General features: G+C 48.9%; 1 protein-coding gene across 2 annotated transcripts in view; it reads left to right on the top strand.

Annotated features, from left to right (window-relative positions):
* LOC100119414 (nicotinic acetylcholine receptor alpha 7 subunit) overlaps positions 1 to 14,413 on the top strand; it is a 79,909-nt gene that overhangs the window by 57,908 nt on the left and 7,588 nt on the right. For both annotated transcript variants that reach the window (XM_031922568.2, XM_001603148.6), the window contains 7 exons: positions 9,226 to 9,406; positions 9,629 to 9,704; positions 10,208 to 10,402; positions 10,495 to 10,581; positions 10,660 to 10,769; positions 10,847 to 10,955; positions 11,943 to 12,349. In XM_031922568.2, coding sequence (XP_031778428.1) covers positions 9,226 to 9,406; positions 9,629 to 9,704; positions 10,208 to 10,402; positions 10,495 to 10,581; positions 10,660 to 10,769; positions 10,847 to 10,955; positions 11,943 to 12,349 — 1,165 coding nt within the window. The remainder of the gene's footprint in view (positions 1 to 9,225; positions 9,407 to 9,628; positions 9,705 to 10,207; positions 10,403 to 10,494; positions 10,582 to 10,659; positions 10,770 to 10,846; positions 10,956 to 11,942; positions 12,350 to 14,413) is intronic.

Raw genomic sequence — 14,413 nt, 5'->3', positions numbered from 1 at the left:
CTATGAGCGACTCTCTCTGTTCCTCTCACTCGCACTCTCGACTCGACGTATATTTACGCGCGTATGTACTCTGTACCCGCGGTGACGGAGAGCCGGGCTATTTGAATCGCGCGCGTGTATAGCAGCAAACTCGCTCTCGTCGAATCTCGAGCGCAGGATCTGCCCCGGGGGAATTTGCAAAGTTGTTGTCGACGACGGTTCGCCGAAGGAAGGGGATGGCGGGACACAAAGGAGGAGGACCTCTCTATCTCTCTCTCTCTCTCTCTCTCTCTCTCTCTCTCTCTCTCTCTCTCTCCCTCTCTCTCTCTCTCTCTCTCTCTCTCTTGCTCGCCGAACGCCACGATGACAGGGCCGGATAAGTGGATCATTGCTCGGCGGTGCGCTCGACGGCGCGGAAAGTCCACGGGGCGTAAATAAATGACGGGAGCCCGCCGTCACAGACTATACGCGCGCGTATTATTGAAAATCGGCTGGTTATATTGTTGTATACGCGCATAGCGCTGTGTAAAGCAGGGCCGAGAGGGGGGAGGGAGAGCAAGCTGCCGTGGTGATGTACGATGTGCCCGCGAGCGAGATATTCCGCTGCTGCTGCGCGGGAATATGGAGGTGCATCACACGGTGTAAGCGATGCAGCCGAGCAGTAGGGGACGTGATTAATTCGCGGCGACGCGGGTTCTCTGCTATTGAGCTTCTGATGCTGCCACGGCACACCGTGTTCGGCCTGATTATGGTTTGACTCTTTGGAAAACTGCCGCCTATATAGCTGTACAGTCTATTCGCCGAGGCGCGAGATGAGACACGTGCGCTCCTTCGAAACTGGGTTAGACATGGATTTTTCGAAACGTCACTTTTCAGGCTCTAGTGTGTGTGAATTTTATCACACTCTGTCGGACGTATAAAAAAAGTCATTTATAGGGGATGGATGCCGAGCTTTACGTTCCAGCGCTTCAGAAACGTTTTTACGTAAGAGTTTTTTTTCCAAGAGAGAAAGAGAAAAAGTGCCGCATAACCGCTTATCAAATTCCGAGAATTTCACTCGAAGGATTAACATACAAACGCGACGGGGTATCCCAGTGACTCTGGATCTTACACGAGCACGACGGGAAAAACCACTTAGCTGATAGACGAGGGTGGACTACTCGTAACTTGCATAATCTATACTTTGGGTTTCCCAAACATTTGCTCTCTCCGAGCTGAGTTATTTATGGTTTTTCCTACGCTTCTACAATTTAATTTCTCCAATATCGATCCCGAACAGTTGTCAGCTCCCATTAATACAGCTGACCAATAGTCGCCTCGAAGTCCTCGCCTCGATAAATCTAATTTTATTTAAAAAAACTCGATACACCTCGTGCCAGAGCAAAAAAATAAAAAAATCGAAACGCCGCCTATCACGTCTCCAACTTCATTAACAGCGCCGGAGAAAGAAAGAGAAAAAGAGGAGTTTGACGCGCGCGACGTCTTTGAAGATAATCGACTTCCCGCGTCGCTACAGCTTTTCCAGTCGGCCGCCGCCGCAAAAAGAGCCGAGTGTAGCTTTCTCTCCTTCCGACAAAAGAGAAACGACTCTCGGGCCTTCGAAATATAGCGGAGTAGAAAAAATTAGATTCCCGGGGTCTTTGAGCTTCGCGATACTCTCGCGGCCGGACACGGCGGCATTTACACGTATATTACGGTCTCTTGGTAGTTGTCCGAAAAGAAGGAAGCAAAAAAGGCTGCCGTGTGTGATTCACGACGTACAGTAGCTGCTCGCGCAGATTTGATTTGAAAAGTCGCGGGAAAATGGTCGCTCGACGTGCTATAAAAACGAGAGGAGAGAGACGAATACTATACACTGCGCGATATCGAGCCGCTGTGAGTGTATAGCTATAGCGTGTACACGCTCTGGCTTTGTCGGTCCATTTGTCTCCTTCAGGACGTGGATGGGGACCGTCGAGGGTGTATAGTCGGCTGCTTTGCGCGGGAATTAGTTTTATGGATTTTAGACGGAAGTTCGCTGGGAAGTTGCCCCTCCGGGGTATATAGGGACAAGAAGTATTAGCTCAGAGAGAGAGAGAGAGAGAGAGAGAGAGAGAGAGAGAGAGAGAGTGTGTGTGTGTGTATGTAGGGCGCGGGCCAAGAGAGCGAAAGTAGACGTGTATAGCAGCTGTGGTAGTTGACCGGATTCGGCGTTTTAAACTTCGGGGATGGAAAGGGCTTTGAGACGCTCGCTTGGGAAATTTGTTTAATAACTCCTTAAAACGGGGTATAGCAGTTCGGCTAAAGTTTAACGAAACGCGTTGAAGCTGCATTTCCATGACGAGTTAATATTTAAACGCTGATGTGTATACGGATAGCAGTCGTCCCGTTGCCTCTGCGGTAAAATTTTCTTTTCGATTGCAGCCTCTCCTTGAAGATGCGCAACGAGTTGCGGCTGAAATCAAGTGCCCTCTATACACACAGCATCCCCGCGGAGAATCTGAAATGGAAAGGCCGTAAACAGGGTAGTTCCCGGCGTAAAACCATCGTGCCCATAACCAAGCGCTCTTCTTCCCCAAGTATAAACGTCCAAAGCGATATCCCGCATTTTTACGGGATCGGCGGCCTCTTTATCGTAAACAAACACGCGCGAACCATCCCATTTCCATACACAATCATTATAAAACAAAGACGACGCGACACTGCAGCGCTGCACATACACATATAACACGGAGCGATTGTATAGCTCGACGAGCCAGAGCGTCGCGTATATATAGTGCGCGGGTGTATACACAAGCCAGGCGCGCCCTCGGAAACGAAGACAAATGCTCGGCCGCATCAACGCATCCGAAATTGACAATTTAGCCGGTGAAATTGCGCAGCTGCCTCTGCTCTGCGGAGGGTCGCATCTGGCCCTAACTTCAAAGATAAAGTTTTAAAATCCCGTTTTTCATGCGAGCGAACGAAGAAAAAACACGCGATTTGGAACGAAACTCCGAGCATGTGTGTGTGTGTGTATTTCTCGCCGCGCCTGTCTCCCTTTCTCAAAGGCGGCCGGAGAAATCGAGGGAAAGAGAGAGAAAACTTCGCCGGAGTATAGAGTCCAAGACATTCGGTTAAATGGAGAACGCGGAGAAAGAGAGAGAGAGAGAGAGAGAGGGAAATAAAGAAAAGGCCGAAGGAGGCCGTGGCACATGGCGCGAGCAAAAAGGGAGGAGGAGGAGGACGTCGGATTCAAAAAGAATGAAATAACGGATTGGGTCGCGGCCAACTGGCCGACTTCCAACCAATCCGCCGCTAGCTCCCCGCGCGAGATGTGCAGTGGCACACGCCGCGTACACTCGTCCTCATCCCTCTACGTATACGCTCCCTCCCCCGCACACACTTGCCTCGCATCATACACATGCAGCGAGCAGAGGGAGAGATCCTGTGCACACTCCGCAGCGTCGTCTTAGTTTTGTGTGATGCTCTCCGAACTTCTTCTCCCCGCGCGCTCGAATTTAATTGTTGCGCTTCGCTCGGGCGGAACACGCCTGCGGATCTTTTTTCTCTCCCCCATCCGTTCGAAATTTTTCGGCCTGACCCAGAATCCACGGCGTGTGATTAATTATTATTCGAGCTTTGACACCCATGATTTTTTTCCTCTATACCTCGCTTATATCTTCGGCTCTTTTGATAAAGCCGTGGCGCGCTAAATTTTATTGCGCGCTGTTTTTCTTTCGGAGCTTTTTTTTATTAGCTTCGAAATTGAAAAAGTTTTGGCTGCTTTGAAATTGCTTTTCGCGCGTGGCAGTTTTGTATACGTTGGGACTCTCGGGATATTAGCCACCGGTCGACGCGCATTGTTTTGCATATTTTCATAATCAAGTAGTGCGTGCGCCGGTTATTTCTCGCCGATATTTCATCTCGCCGTCGATACGCTAGCTATATAGAGTTCGCGCGCAATGAATTATGCTTGGTATTACGGGATGACAAGCGCGAGAGGTTTCGATTTGAATTAAATCCTACGAGCCCTTTTCGACTCGATGAATTTTGCCGTTCGCGCGCTAAATGGAGAACTAACGCGCGGGGACTCGCGGTATTTTGTGAAAATTCGAGCAGCTTCGTTTCTGATGATGATTTATATTCAAGGAATTTTCTCCCGTGAGAAAAAGGATCACCGCAAGACGCGACTCGGATCAAAGCTCGAGGCATCAAAGTTCGATAGCACACGCGCGGACGATAAATTCAAATGTCGCGGGACGTATGTATAAGCTCGCTCGCGCAGCCGCAAGCGGAATCAGTAAGTATTCTATCCGATCTCGATTCGAGTCCGGCTGCTCGCGGCCTCTCAATCAAAGCGCTAATCGAATTTTCGAAAAATCCCAGGGACACGCGCGCATCTTTCAGCGACGCCCTCACACGTGATATCCTCTCTCTGCGCGTGCCTCGCATCGCGAAAACTTTTTCGCGCGCGAGTAAGAGCTTGAAATTCGAGCTCGAAAAACTTGCAGCTGCAGCCGCGCGATGTAGCTCCCATTCAAAATCACGCTCTTCTGGCATCATCCGCGTGTGTGTAAGAGCAAGAGAGAGAGAGAGAGAGAGAGAGAGAGAGAGAGAGAGAGAGAGAGAGAGAGAGAGAGAGAAGAGGAACGTCGAGGGAGTGTGTATAGACACGTAAAAAGGACGAATGGACCGAGACGGATCGATCGCCGTAGTGGCTGTGCGGTGGCGCTTGCTGCCGCCAGACGGACCTCTGATGCCTCTTTCTTTCATTCGGTTTGTACGTGCGGGATATAGTATATTCGGCGGGTGACGTCATCGCGCTCGTGAAAAGGCCGCTAATCCGCGAGAATTTTCCCGGACGGTCGGAAATTCGGGGAGATTTCGAAGGGCTCGCCTTTATAGATCGATTGATCCCTACGGTTCATTGACGCGATTTCATATTTCTCCGGTCTAGAGAGAGACAAGAATTCGCATTACGAGCTCTAATGCGATATAGTTTCGTATAAACGCGCGGATGTGTATACGTATAATTGAAACGAATGCGGGGCTGTTAAAACTTGACCGTCCGCGCGCTTGCGGCTATATAAGCGGTGCGGTCAGCAAAGTTCTCGCGGGGGGGCGTGTGTATAGCGCTAATGCATCCGAGTTAGATGTCCGCGGGGCGAGAAAATACTTTTATCCGGACCAGACAAAAACCTTTCAGAGGGACATATTTCACGTCGCGGTGTTGTCTGCGCACACGTGCGCGCGCAGTGAAAATTGGCCGACGACGTGTATATTTCCGGGTTCTTCCCTCGCAGCTGATGCCGCCCGCGCGGTTATCTCGATATTAAGTTCGTGACCGGTTGCGTCGCATTGCGTCGTATTCGTATATAAATTGAATCCGCGATATGGATGTATAAATCCAGTTGTATTGTTGTATTATGCGGCGCATATAAGAAACGCATAAAAATGTGTATCCCCGGCCGATGATTCGGATCAGCCGTCGCGCATTACGACTGCGAGTTTGCGCTGATTTAGAGGTCAGACCTAATTCGTCATGATTATATGCGTAGCCCCCTTAATTTCATCCGAACGAAAGCTGCAGGGGTGGAGATTGTATACATACGTAGAAAACTCGTGCGTTAGGGAGTATAGCTCGCTTCTCTCTCCTCCCCCTATGCACACTATATATTCAGTCCTACGCAAAGCCGGAACACCAGCTCCAACAGCACGTCTCTCTCTTTCTCCACTATTTTTTGCGTCTCTCCCCCCTCGCACTACTCCCTGCTTCATTATCATCCTTTCTGTTTGTTTTACGAAATGATGCAGCGCCGCGCTGTTCTGAATTTTTTTCGACCCTGCAAGCGTGCGTGTACCTACACACACAGTCTAGCTGAAGCGACAAAAGGGCTCGAGAAGAATGACGAAGCCCTGGTATGTACAGGGGAGGAAAAAAATTAATGACAAATACACGCACGCGCACGTGCCCCATTAATATTCCGTATGAAATAAAAAAAAAAAATAATAAAGCAGGCGCGATTCCTCCGTACACAGTGTGTATACTTTGAGAAACGTATGTACCTAATGGAAAAGGGTATGTGTATACGTATGCATGATGCATCCGAGGCACAGGCGGAGAGCACATACAAGATGTATATAATAATCGCGGGGGCCGGAATGGTTACACCCACAGAGAGAGAGAGAGAGAGAGAGAGAGAGAGAGAGAGAGAGAGAGAGAGAGAGAGAGAGAGAGAGAGCGGCAACACTTCTGGGAATTGCGGAGCCCTTAATTTCGCCTCCCGCGGATTTGCCGCCCTCTCGCGCTATACATACATAGCACGTGAGTGTGTGTGTAAAGCTCGCGCGGTCCCCAACTATACTGTAGGTAAAGCTGCACGCGGATGGGGGAATGATTTAACGGCGGTGACTAGGCCAGAGCAACTGGCTTAAAATTTTTCGGCGAGCTTTTCGAGAGTCGCAGTTGTATAACGGCCGGCAATTCCCCGAAGCGTCGAGGAGTTTTCTTCCCACCAGTAGCGTGTCCTGATTTCCGCAAGCTCGCGGTCGTGCTTCCACTCGCGGGACGCCATTAATTAAGCCGCCCCGGCGCAAATGTGCCCGCGCAAGCTCCGCCGAGACTTCGGGGCCATTATTAAGGCGACCGCGCAAATAGTTGTAAATTTCAAGATGAACGAACACGGCTCTCGCTCGCTCTCTAATGCCCTTTCTCTCTTGATGGCCTTTTTCTCTCACTCTCTCACTAGCTACTTCGTTGCTTTTTCTTTTTACGACGAATCGAATGGCCCGGTATACAGTTTGTACACTCTCGAACGGCGCAATTGCCAGAGCCGATCTCGTAATTATTCGCCCCGGAATTTAGTACTTTATTTATTAGAACGGGAGAGCTTTCTCGTTGGCTTTTTACGAGCTGCCTTGTCTCTCTTTTTTTTGCTGCTCTCTGCCCTTTCCCTCCACAATCGTGACTGTTTTTCTTCTCCTTCTTGGAAGAGAAAACAGGAGGAGGAAGAGAGAAAAAAATTGATGGCACCGAATCGGGGCATTTGTGCACTTATAGCGCGGCGCGTGGGAGAAAGACGTGTGCGTTGGAGTATTAATCGCTTTATGGACGGCTCGATTGTTTCGCTGTGTGCAGTTATTGGGAACGAGAAAGCGCGGGGGGAGACGTCGTTAGTTTCTTTTACGCACGCGCGATTTATCTCGCTTCGTTTTACAATGGAGATTAGGTGGAATTAATTCGGTTTCAATTCGCTAATTGCCACTTTGGCGGATTCGATTCCACCGCGCTTTCCCTTCCTTCTCTTTTTTTACGTTCGAGTGGAGGAAAGTCGTCGGTGCACGAGAAAAATACACTCCAAGTTTTAGCGCGCGCGGCGAACTTAACACAAACGTTCAACTTTCTTATCTTTTCGGCAACAGGCTGCACGCGCTGAATAACTCATGTACTTCCCAGTAGTTAATGTCCGGCTTCTGTCAGACGCAGCTTGCGCAAACCGCGGCCGAGAATAATTGCACTTTATGTTCGCGCGACAGCGGAATCTCAATGTTGAAAAATTGCAAACTCGCTTAAAAAAGAAGAGAAGAAGAGAGAAAATTGCCTGGCGAGAGCCCCCTTCGCGGCAGTAAAAGAATCGTCGCGAATCGCTCTCAACGGAAAACTGTGCGGCTATGCTGGACACTTTGCAGCGCTGTAGGATCTCCTTCATCCGAAGCGCGAAATTGTTTTACGGTCCCCGGCTTTATGGCAGCGCGGGCATATACGCAAAACGCGCGACTAGCGCACTGTAGTAGAGAAAGAGAGCGAGTACGTGTGCGGAATTCCAGTAAAAAGTCTCTCCGCTGACTTTGGGCGCGACCCTTCATCCGATTTATATCCACCGCGCGACGCGCGAACAAGATGAAAGTGCGCTCGGGGGATGTGTATAGCTATTTAGATGTCCACAATCGTATACGTATGTGTCGTCGTCGTCGTTGGCGACGTATGTCGAGACCGCGAGCAAACAGCTTTTCTCTGATAGCTACTTGCTGCGCCACTGCGAGAGCTCATGTAGTCTCGCACGCGGAGCGAGTCTAATTCGGAGTGAGTGAGTTTGCGCTCGGAATTTAATTACTTCGTCTCTTGGAGATTTTTTCGAAATTTTTTTTCTCCCCGTTAGTTATGTGTACTTTGAGCACTCGAGTAACGTATAATTACAGAATTTTCGACTGCGTAATATAGATGCGGCGACGATTAAAAGTAGTTTCAGCCCGAAATCTACGCGAAACAAGCTGTCGTACAGCAGCTCTCGAAGAAAATAATCCCGACAAAACTTCATCGAAGCCATCTCCTGCGGTAGCTCTGGCGATGTCTCCTTTCAGCGCATATTCGCGAAAAGAAAAGCCGCTCACGCGACGAGGAGGGAAGTATCCTTCTCCCCTTACCGCGACTTTAAGTAGATTTCCCGGGGTCGGGCTGATGGAGGAAAGTTGAGGAGAAAAATTACACGGGCCCCCGGAGTAAGAGAAATCACTTTCCATCCAGACGCGCAGCCGCGAGACGACGAGAAACGCGTAATTGTCTGGAAAAGTTTAATAAAGAGTTTTCGCCGCCGTCGCTGCTGCTGCTGGGCCCGATTAATTACGCCGGCGCGCGGCGAGCTTCTAAATGACTTTACGGTTATCTCGGCCGCGCGCCGCAACGCTTTAATAAAGCTCGGGGCTTTATTGCATCCTCGCGCGATTATTATTACAAATCGCGGCGATTCCTTTCCCAGCGCTGAGGCGCTTGCGGCCGCTTGGTCGATTTATTCTTCGAACGTATATCTCGTGCGATTCGCTATATAGCCTTGTGTACGAAGGCGACGGTTCGGCTCCTTTGGTTTGGCTCGCGCTCTCGTAATGAAGCGAGAGTCGTCGCATTTTAAAAATTTACTATAGCTGTATAGGGAGCTCGGGGCGGATGAGGGAAAAATAATAATACGGCGTTGATTGGCTGGAAGGAGAAAGAGAGCGCTGTAGAGGCTTTGATACTAATCAGAGTAAAAGGTATAAACAAGCTGCGGCTCGAGGAGAAAAAGCTCTGCGGCGGCGGGAATCAAAGCTCCGCGAAAATAAATCAGGCGAACGTGGAGTAGTTGCGCGTCTATCTCTCGTCCTCTTTTACCGCAGTGTTTGCTCTCGCGCCGGTAGCTCGTATATAGGTATATATGTATGAAGGGGTAGAGAGGAAGTAGAGCGCAATCAAGGATATCCAATCAGTAAGATAGTTTGACGGTGCCATGTTGTTTTTACTTTGCTGCACAGCGCGGACGAGGGCTTCGACGGCACATACCCGACGAACGTCGTGGTCAAAGAGAACGGCACGTGTCTGTACGTGCCGCCGGGTATTTTCAAGAGCACCTGCAAGATCGACATCACCTGGTTTCCGTTCGACGACCAGCGCTGCGAGATGAAGTTCGGCTCTTGGACCTACGACGGCTTTCAGGTACGTCAAACGCTATTGCTTATTCATTTAACGGCAAAACAAGTTTTTCGCATTTATTTTTATATACGATTTTAATGAAAAATGAAAACTGCACTTTCATTTCGAGAAATTTCGGGCGAGGAAAAGACGTCTGTTGTGTGTGTGCCCGGCGAAATATAGCGAGTCCGAGTTTTTTAATTAAGTGTATATGATTCTCCTTTATGTTTTGGCTGGCCATTGTAGTTGGATCTCCAGCTGCAGGACGAGTCCGGTGGCGATATTAGCAGCTTTATTACGAACGGCGAGTGGGATCTTTTAGGTAATGTTTCTACTTTCATAATATACTTTTTCACTGTATACTCTACTCTTATTTTTAACTCGTTTAATTTATTTAACAAACAATCGATTTCATTGCATTTGATGTACATGAAATTTTCAATATAGAATATATAATATTCCGCATCGATGATCTTTTAATCTCGTACTCTCGTTCGATCGGCCAATATCCGCAGTCGTTTCCCCTTCGCTTCGACGCTGTACCTTTTTCTTAACACTCCGTTTGCTCTATTTTAATGCGCTCGCGAGCAGGAAGCCGTATACGTATACACACGTCCCTCCGGGAGATAGTGAATTTTCATGTTTTTATTCAGCCTACTTTACGAGGCCATAAAGCAGAAGCATCAGGTTCTTCACGTCGTGAGTTTTTCAGCTATCAGAGCCCGGCATCTGACTCCGGCTTATGATAACAATAAAAGCTACTTATATATACACTCACGCGCCGCCGCAAGTAAATCCTAAATAAGTGTCCCATTATCTTTGCAGGTGTGCCGGGGAAGAGGAATGAAATTTATTACAATTGTTGCCCGGAGCCGTATATTGATATTACGTTCGTCGTTATAATAAGAAGGCGAACGCTTTATTATTTCTTTAATCTCATCGTGCCGTGCGTTTTGATCGCCAGTATGGCCGTTTTGGGCTTCACATTGCCACCGGATTCCGGCGAAAAACTCTCTCTTGGTGAGCCATGCGTTTCTTTCTCTTATCTTGCTATATATACTCGGTAAAACTACATAGCTCGTATGATACATCGTTGCGCTATTCATTCACAGGAGTAACAATCCTTTTGTCTCTCACGGTGTTCCTTAATATGGTGGCGGAAACGATGCCTGCGACCTCCGATGCCGTACCGCTTTTAGGTAAGAAAGAATGATCATATCGCTTGCACTTATCGTATATCACTAATTACAACTGACGAATCCGATGCGTTTTCAAAGGGACGTACTTCAATTGTATAATGTTCATGGTGGCCAGCAGTGTGGTCAGTACAATTCTTATATTGAATTATCACCATCGGAACTCTGACACCCACGAGATGTCCGACTGGGTATGATCGAGTGGCCTCTAATTCAAATCGATCACCTTTTTTTCACAGCGGATACTAAAGCTTGCTTTCTGTCGTAGGTGAGAGTCGTCTTCCTAGATTGGCTGCCTTGCATACTGCGAATGTCAAGGCCGGTTCAAGATGATGATGAGGCTACGCAAAAGTCTCAGAAGCCTTCTCCAGTGACTGGTACGTATCGGCGTGGAATTTTAAATTATTTCTTCAAACTACATTCGCCAGCGTCGATACTGCGTGTTCCCGTTCCATCAATGGCTTATTTTAAGTCAGCGAACGCGATGAACGAGAACGGCGAGTCTCTAATGGATTTCTCGAATCACTGAATAACCTTTCTTCCGGCATGAAACACATCCCGCATCTGCTGGTGAACGATGAAAAGGGACCGATCATGGATTCTCCTCGTTCACGGACCCCTATATATCTTTCAGCAAAATTCCTCTCAATAGCTTAAGCTCGAAGATCAAAGCGGTATTTAATCTTCAGTACATTCTCAATCGGGAGGATGAAAGAGTTCGTTTTCTCGTGAAAGGAACGGGTATACACTGCTACAGTCTCAGCTTTTCAAGTGCAGCGCAGTCCGTTCGGGAAGCGGTTCTCGTATATAAGTTTTCGGAACGATCGGTTAGCCATAGCGCGCGTGAAAATTTTTAATTAATCCCGGGTATACGTCCGCGCCTCGATCGAATTTTTCGCGAGCATGTCATTGGAAATCCATTTCCCAGCGCTTTGGGACGATTGTTCAAATTTAATCGGGATTCCAAATCGCCGCTTTAATAGAAAGCGATTCGCAAATAATTGGCAAGTGCGCTCGGAAATTGGATGTAGGTCGCTCGGCAGCGAAAGAATTCGAATTTCGAAATAACTATCGGGCTATCGGAGCTAGCGCCTTTTTTCCGAAAGCTCTCTCTCTCTCTCTCTCTCTCTAAATGCTAATTGATATACAGGCCTTCATGTATATATCTATATATACACGCGCGGAGACTGCAAGGTAGCGGATGTAAATCAATAGATCTGCATTACAAAAGTACAACTTAACCGACAGATGGCGCTCCGGCCGCGCTCGCGATGCAAATTCGCGGCGGATGTCTGTATAGGGGAGTAATCCCGTGTATTGTATTTTTCTACAACGAGAGAGAAAAACGGATGATTTGCCCGCAGGCACGAGCAAGGCGTACGGCGACCTGGAGCTGCACCAGCGCTCGAGCAAGTCGTTGCTGGCTAACGTGCTGGACCTCGAGGACAACGCGCTTGCGTCGCACAACAATCTGCTGAACAACGTGTACAGCACGCCCGGGCCGCATCACCACGGCCACGTGCACGTGACGCCCCACCACCATCATCATCCGCACACGGCCACGACGACGCCCCATCATCAGCACCAGACGCCGCTGGCACACTCGTCCTACCCGCCGCCGCCGCACACGCCGGGACACCAGCTCGGCCACACGCCCCACCATCATCCGCATCCCCAGGATGGCACGGCCGGTCCGCAGGTCGAGACCATCCTGCAGAGCGCCTGCTTCTGCGCGCGCTACGAGCTCATTCTTATCCTCAAAGAAATAAAGGTGATTATTCTTCGTTTTTTTGCAATTTCATTCCGCTCGAGAACGCTCGGTTAACTCGTCGCGATCGCTGATGCGGGAGAACAATACTGCGCGGGAAAAAACGCCGTTACACACGCCGGTGTATAACAAACTGACCTTATTCAACGCGGAGACATTTATGAAATTCACAGATCGCACACACACACACAATGTCTGGGGGGGATTTATATGCTGGAATTTACGACGGCTTTTTTACTGCACCATCTCCCACGTGTGCCTTTCTCTCCGCAATTTGAATTTTTAAAGGGATCCTTATACTCGATAAACCTACTTCCTCTTCTTTTTCCTCGCGGACTCTCTCTCTCTCTCTCTCTCTCTCTCTCTCTCTCTCTCTCGTGCATCCAATGCGAGAAGAATTTTGTTGAAAACGCGCGACTGCCGTTCCAAGTTATACTGTAGTATAGCCGATGAGAAAAAGTTATCGCGTCGCTCTCGTAAAAACTATCGCAATAAAGCGCCAGATTACCTCCTTCTCATTCGTTTAGTCACTGTATACGCGCCTGATTTGGCTATTCATAGCCAAGCACGTTTTTCGAATCCTCGGATGATATCCTCCCAAAAAACCACACGTCTCTCGCACGCCACGTACATTTCCGGCCCGGACAATCGCCGGCTTGCGTTTGACAAGTCCGGCAGAATGTAATCCCCGACGCAATCCCGAGGTCGTCCACTTTCTGGCCAATTACCCAATCTAAATGTAACGGCCCGATCCTCGTTCCCTCATAATTTTATAATCCGATACACGTATATAGTATACACAGCGAGTGAGAGAGATATAGACTCGGACCTCGATTCCTGCTCGCATATAAATGCGCGCACGACCCAGCTCGGAGCAGCTGCTGCTGCGGGGACAGCAGCCAGTTTACATAATCAGCTGCTGCTGCTGCAGCCTCAATTGTAGATTTTCTCGGTGTTTGCGCGCGAGATCTCTTAATTATTAAAATGTGACCTGGGCGCGCAGGCTCGTCGCCGGCAGTGGAGACGCGAGAATTTAAGTAAATACACACGCGGGATATTCGAAAGAACGCGTGTAATTTGCTCAGCGCTAATGATTTCGTACGGTTGGTTTTGGATCCCATTCAAACCGAGAGTTATACACGTACCAGGAGCGTAGAAACTGTAAATGTTGTAACGCGTTTATCGGCGCTTTCCACTCTCCGCGCAATAGCCATCTCGAGATCGTTTTTCTGCGCCGAAAAACCTTGTTACTCTCCGGCCATGGCAAACAATACCATCCTTGTACAAACTACACAATCGGCTCATTCAGCGGGCGATTACCGATTCCCATTCGAAGAGTCGCTCTATAGAATTCGTTGACCTACTGTCGAAACTGCTGCGGATTCCCTCTCGGTGTGCATGCAGCAACTTCCGGCTGGACGAAAAATGTTCAAATTCACTCAATTCTCTCTCGCTCGCACCCGTTGCTTCCTTATAATGGCAATAAGAGAAAGGCACGGAGGAAGGCAGAGAGAGAGAGAGAGAGAGAGAGAGAGGGGGGGGGGAGAGGAGTCGGCGCAGATGAGAAAGGGAGGCCGCGCCGGAGGGCTTTAATACGAGCTTTGCGGATACGGGCTTTTTCAAGTGTGTTTGACTTGGCGAATGCGAGGCTAATAATCCTGCACAAACATTGAACGCAAGGCGATGAGCGTGCGCGCGCGCTCGTCATTTTCCGCGCGAGTCAGCAGAAAACAAAGAGCAAAGTTTTCGGTTTGCGATGCACTTGTGTGTTCCGTGCCCGTTAGGCTACTCGTCTACCTACTTTTTGTTTTTTCATCCTCGCTGCTGCTGCTGCGGATAGCTGGAAAAATTTCCGGCACAAAGTTCGCCGACGTGTGCGCTTGTCGGGAAAAATTAGTCGGCGATTGGCTGGGCTAGCAGCAGCAGCTCTGGCTCGTGTTTAGATTTCTCGTTGGCCTGTTAATATTTAATTTATCGTAATATCTCTTTGGATTCGATCCAATTTATCGCGAACCGAAGCGGGCGGAGGAGCACGCGAATATTGTTTTTGGGTTCTTTCCAGCAATG

The sequence above is a fragment of the Nasonia vitripennis genome, chromosome 2, assembly GCF_009193385.2.
Source record: "Nasonia vitripennis strain AsymCx chromosome 2, Nvit_psr_1.1, whole genome shotgun sequence".
Classification (NCBI taxonomy): domain Eukaryota; kingdom Metazoa; phylum Arthropoda; class Insecta; order Hymenoptera; family Pteromalidae; genus Nasonia; species Nasonia vitripennis.
Note: the sequence above shows the minus strand (reverse complement) of the source record. Positions and strands in the feature narration are given on the sequence as shown.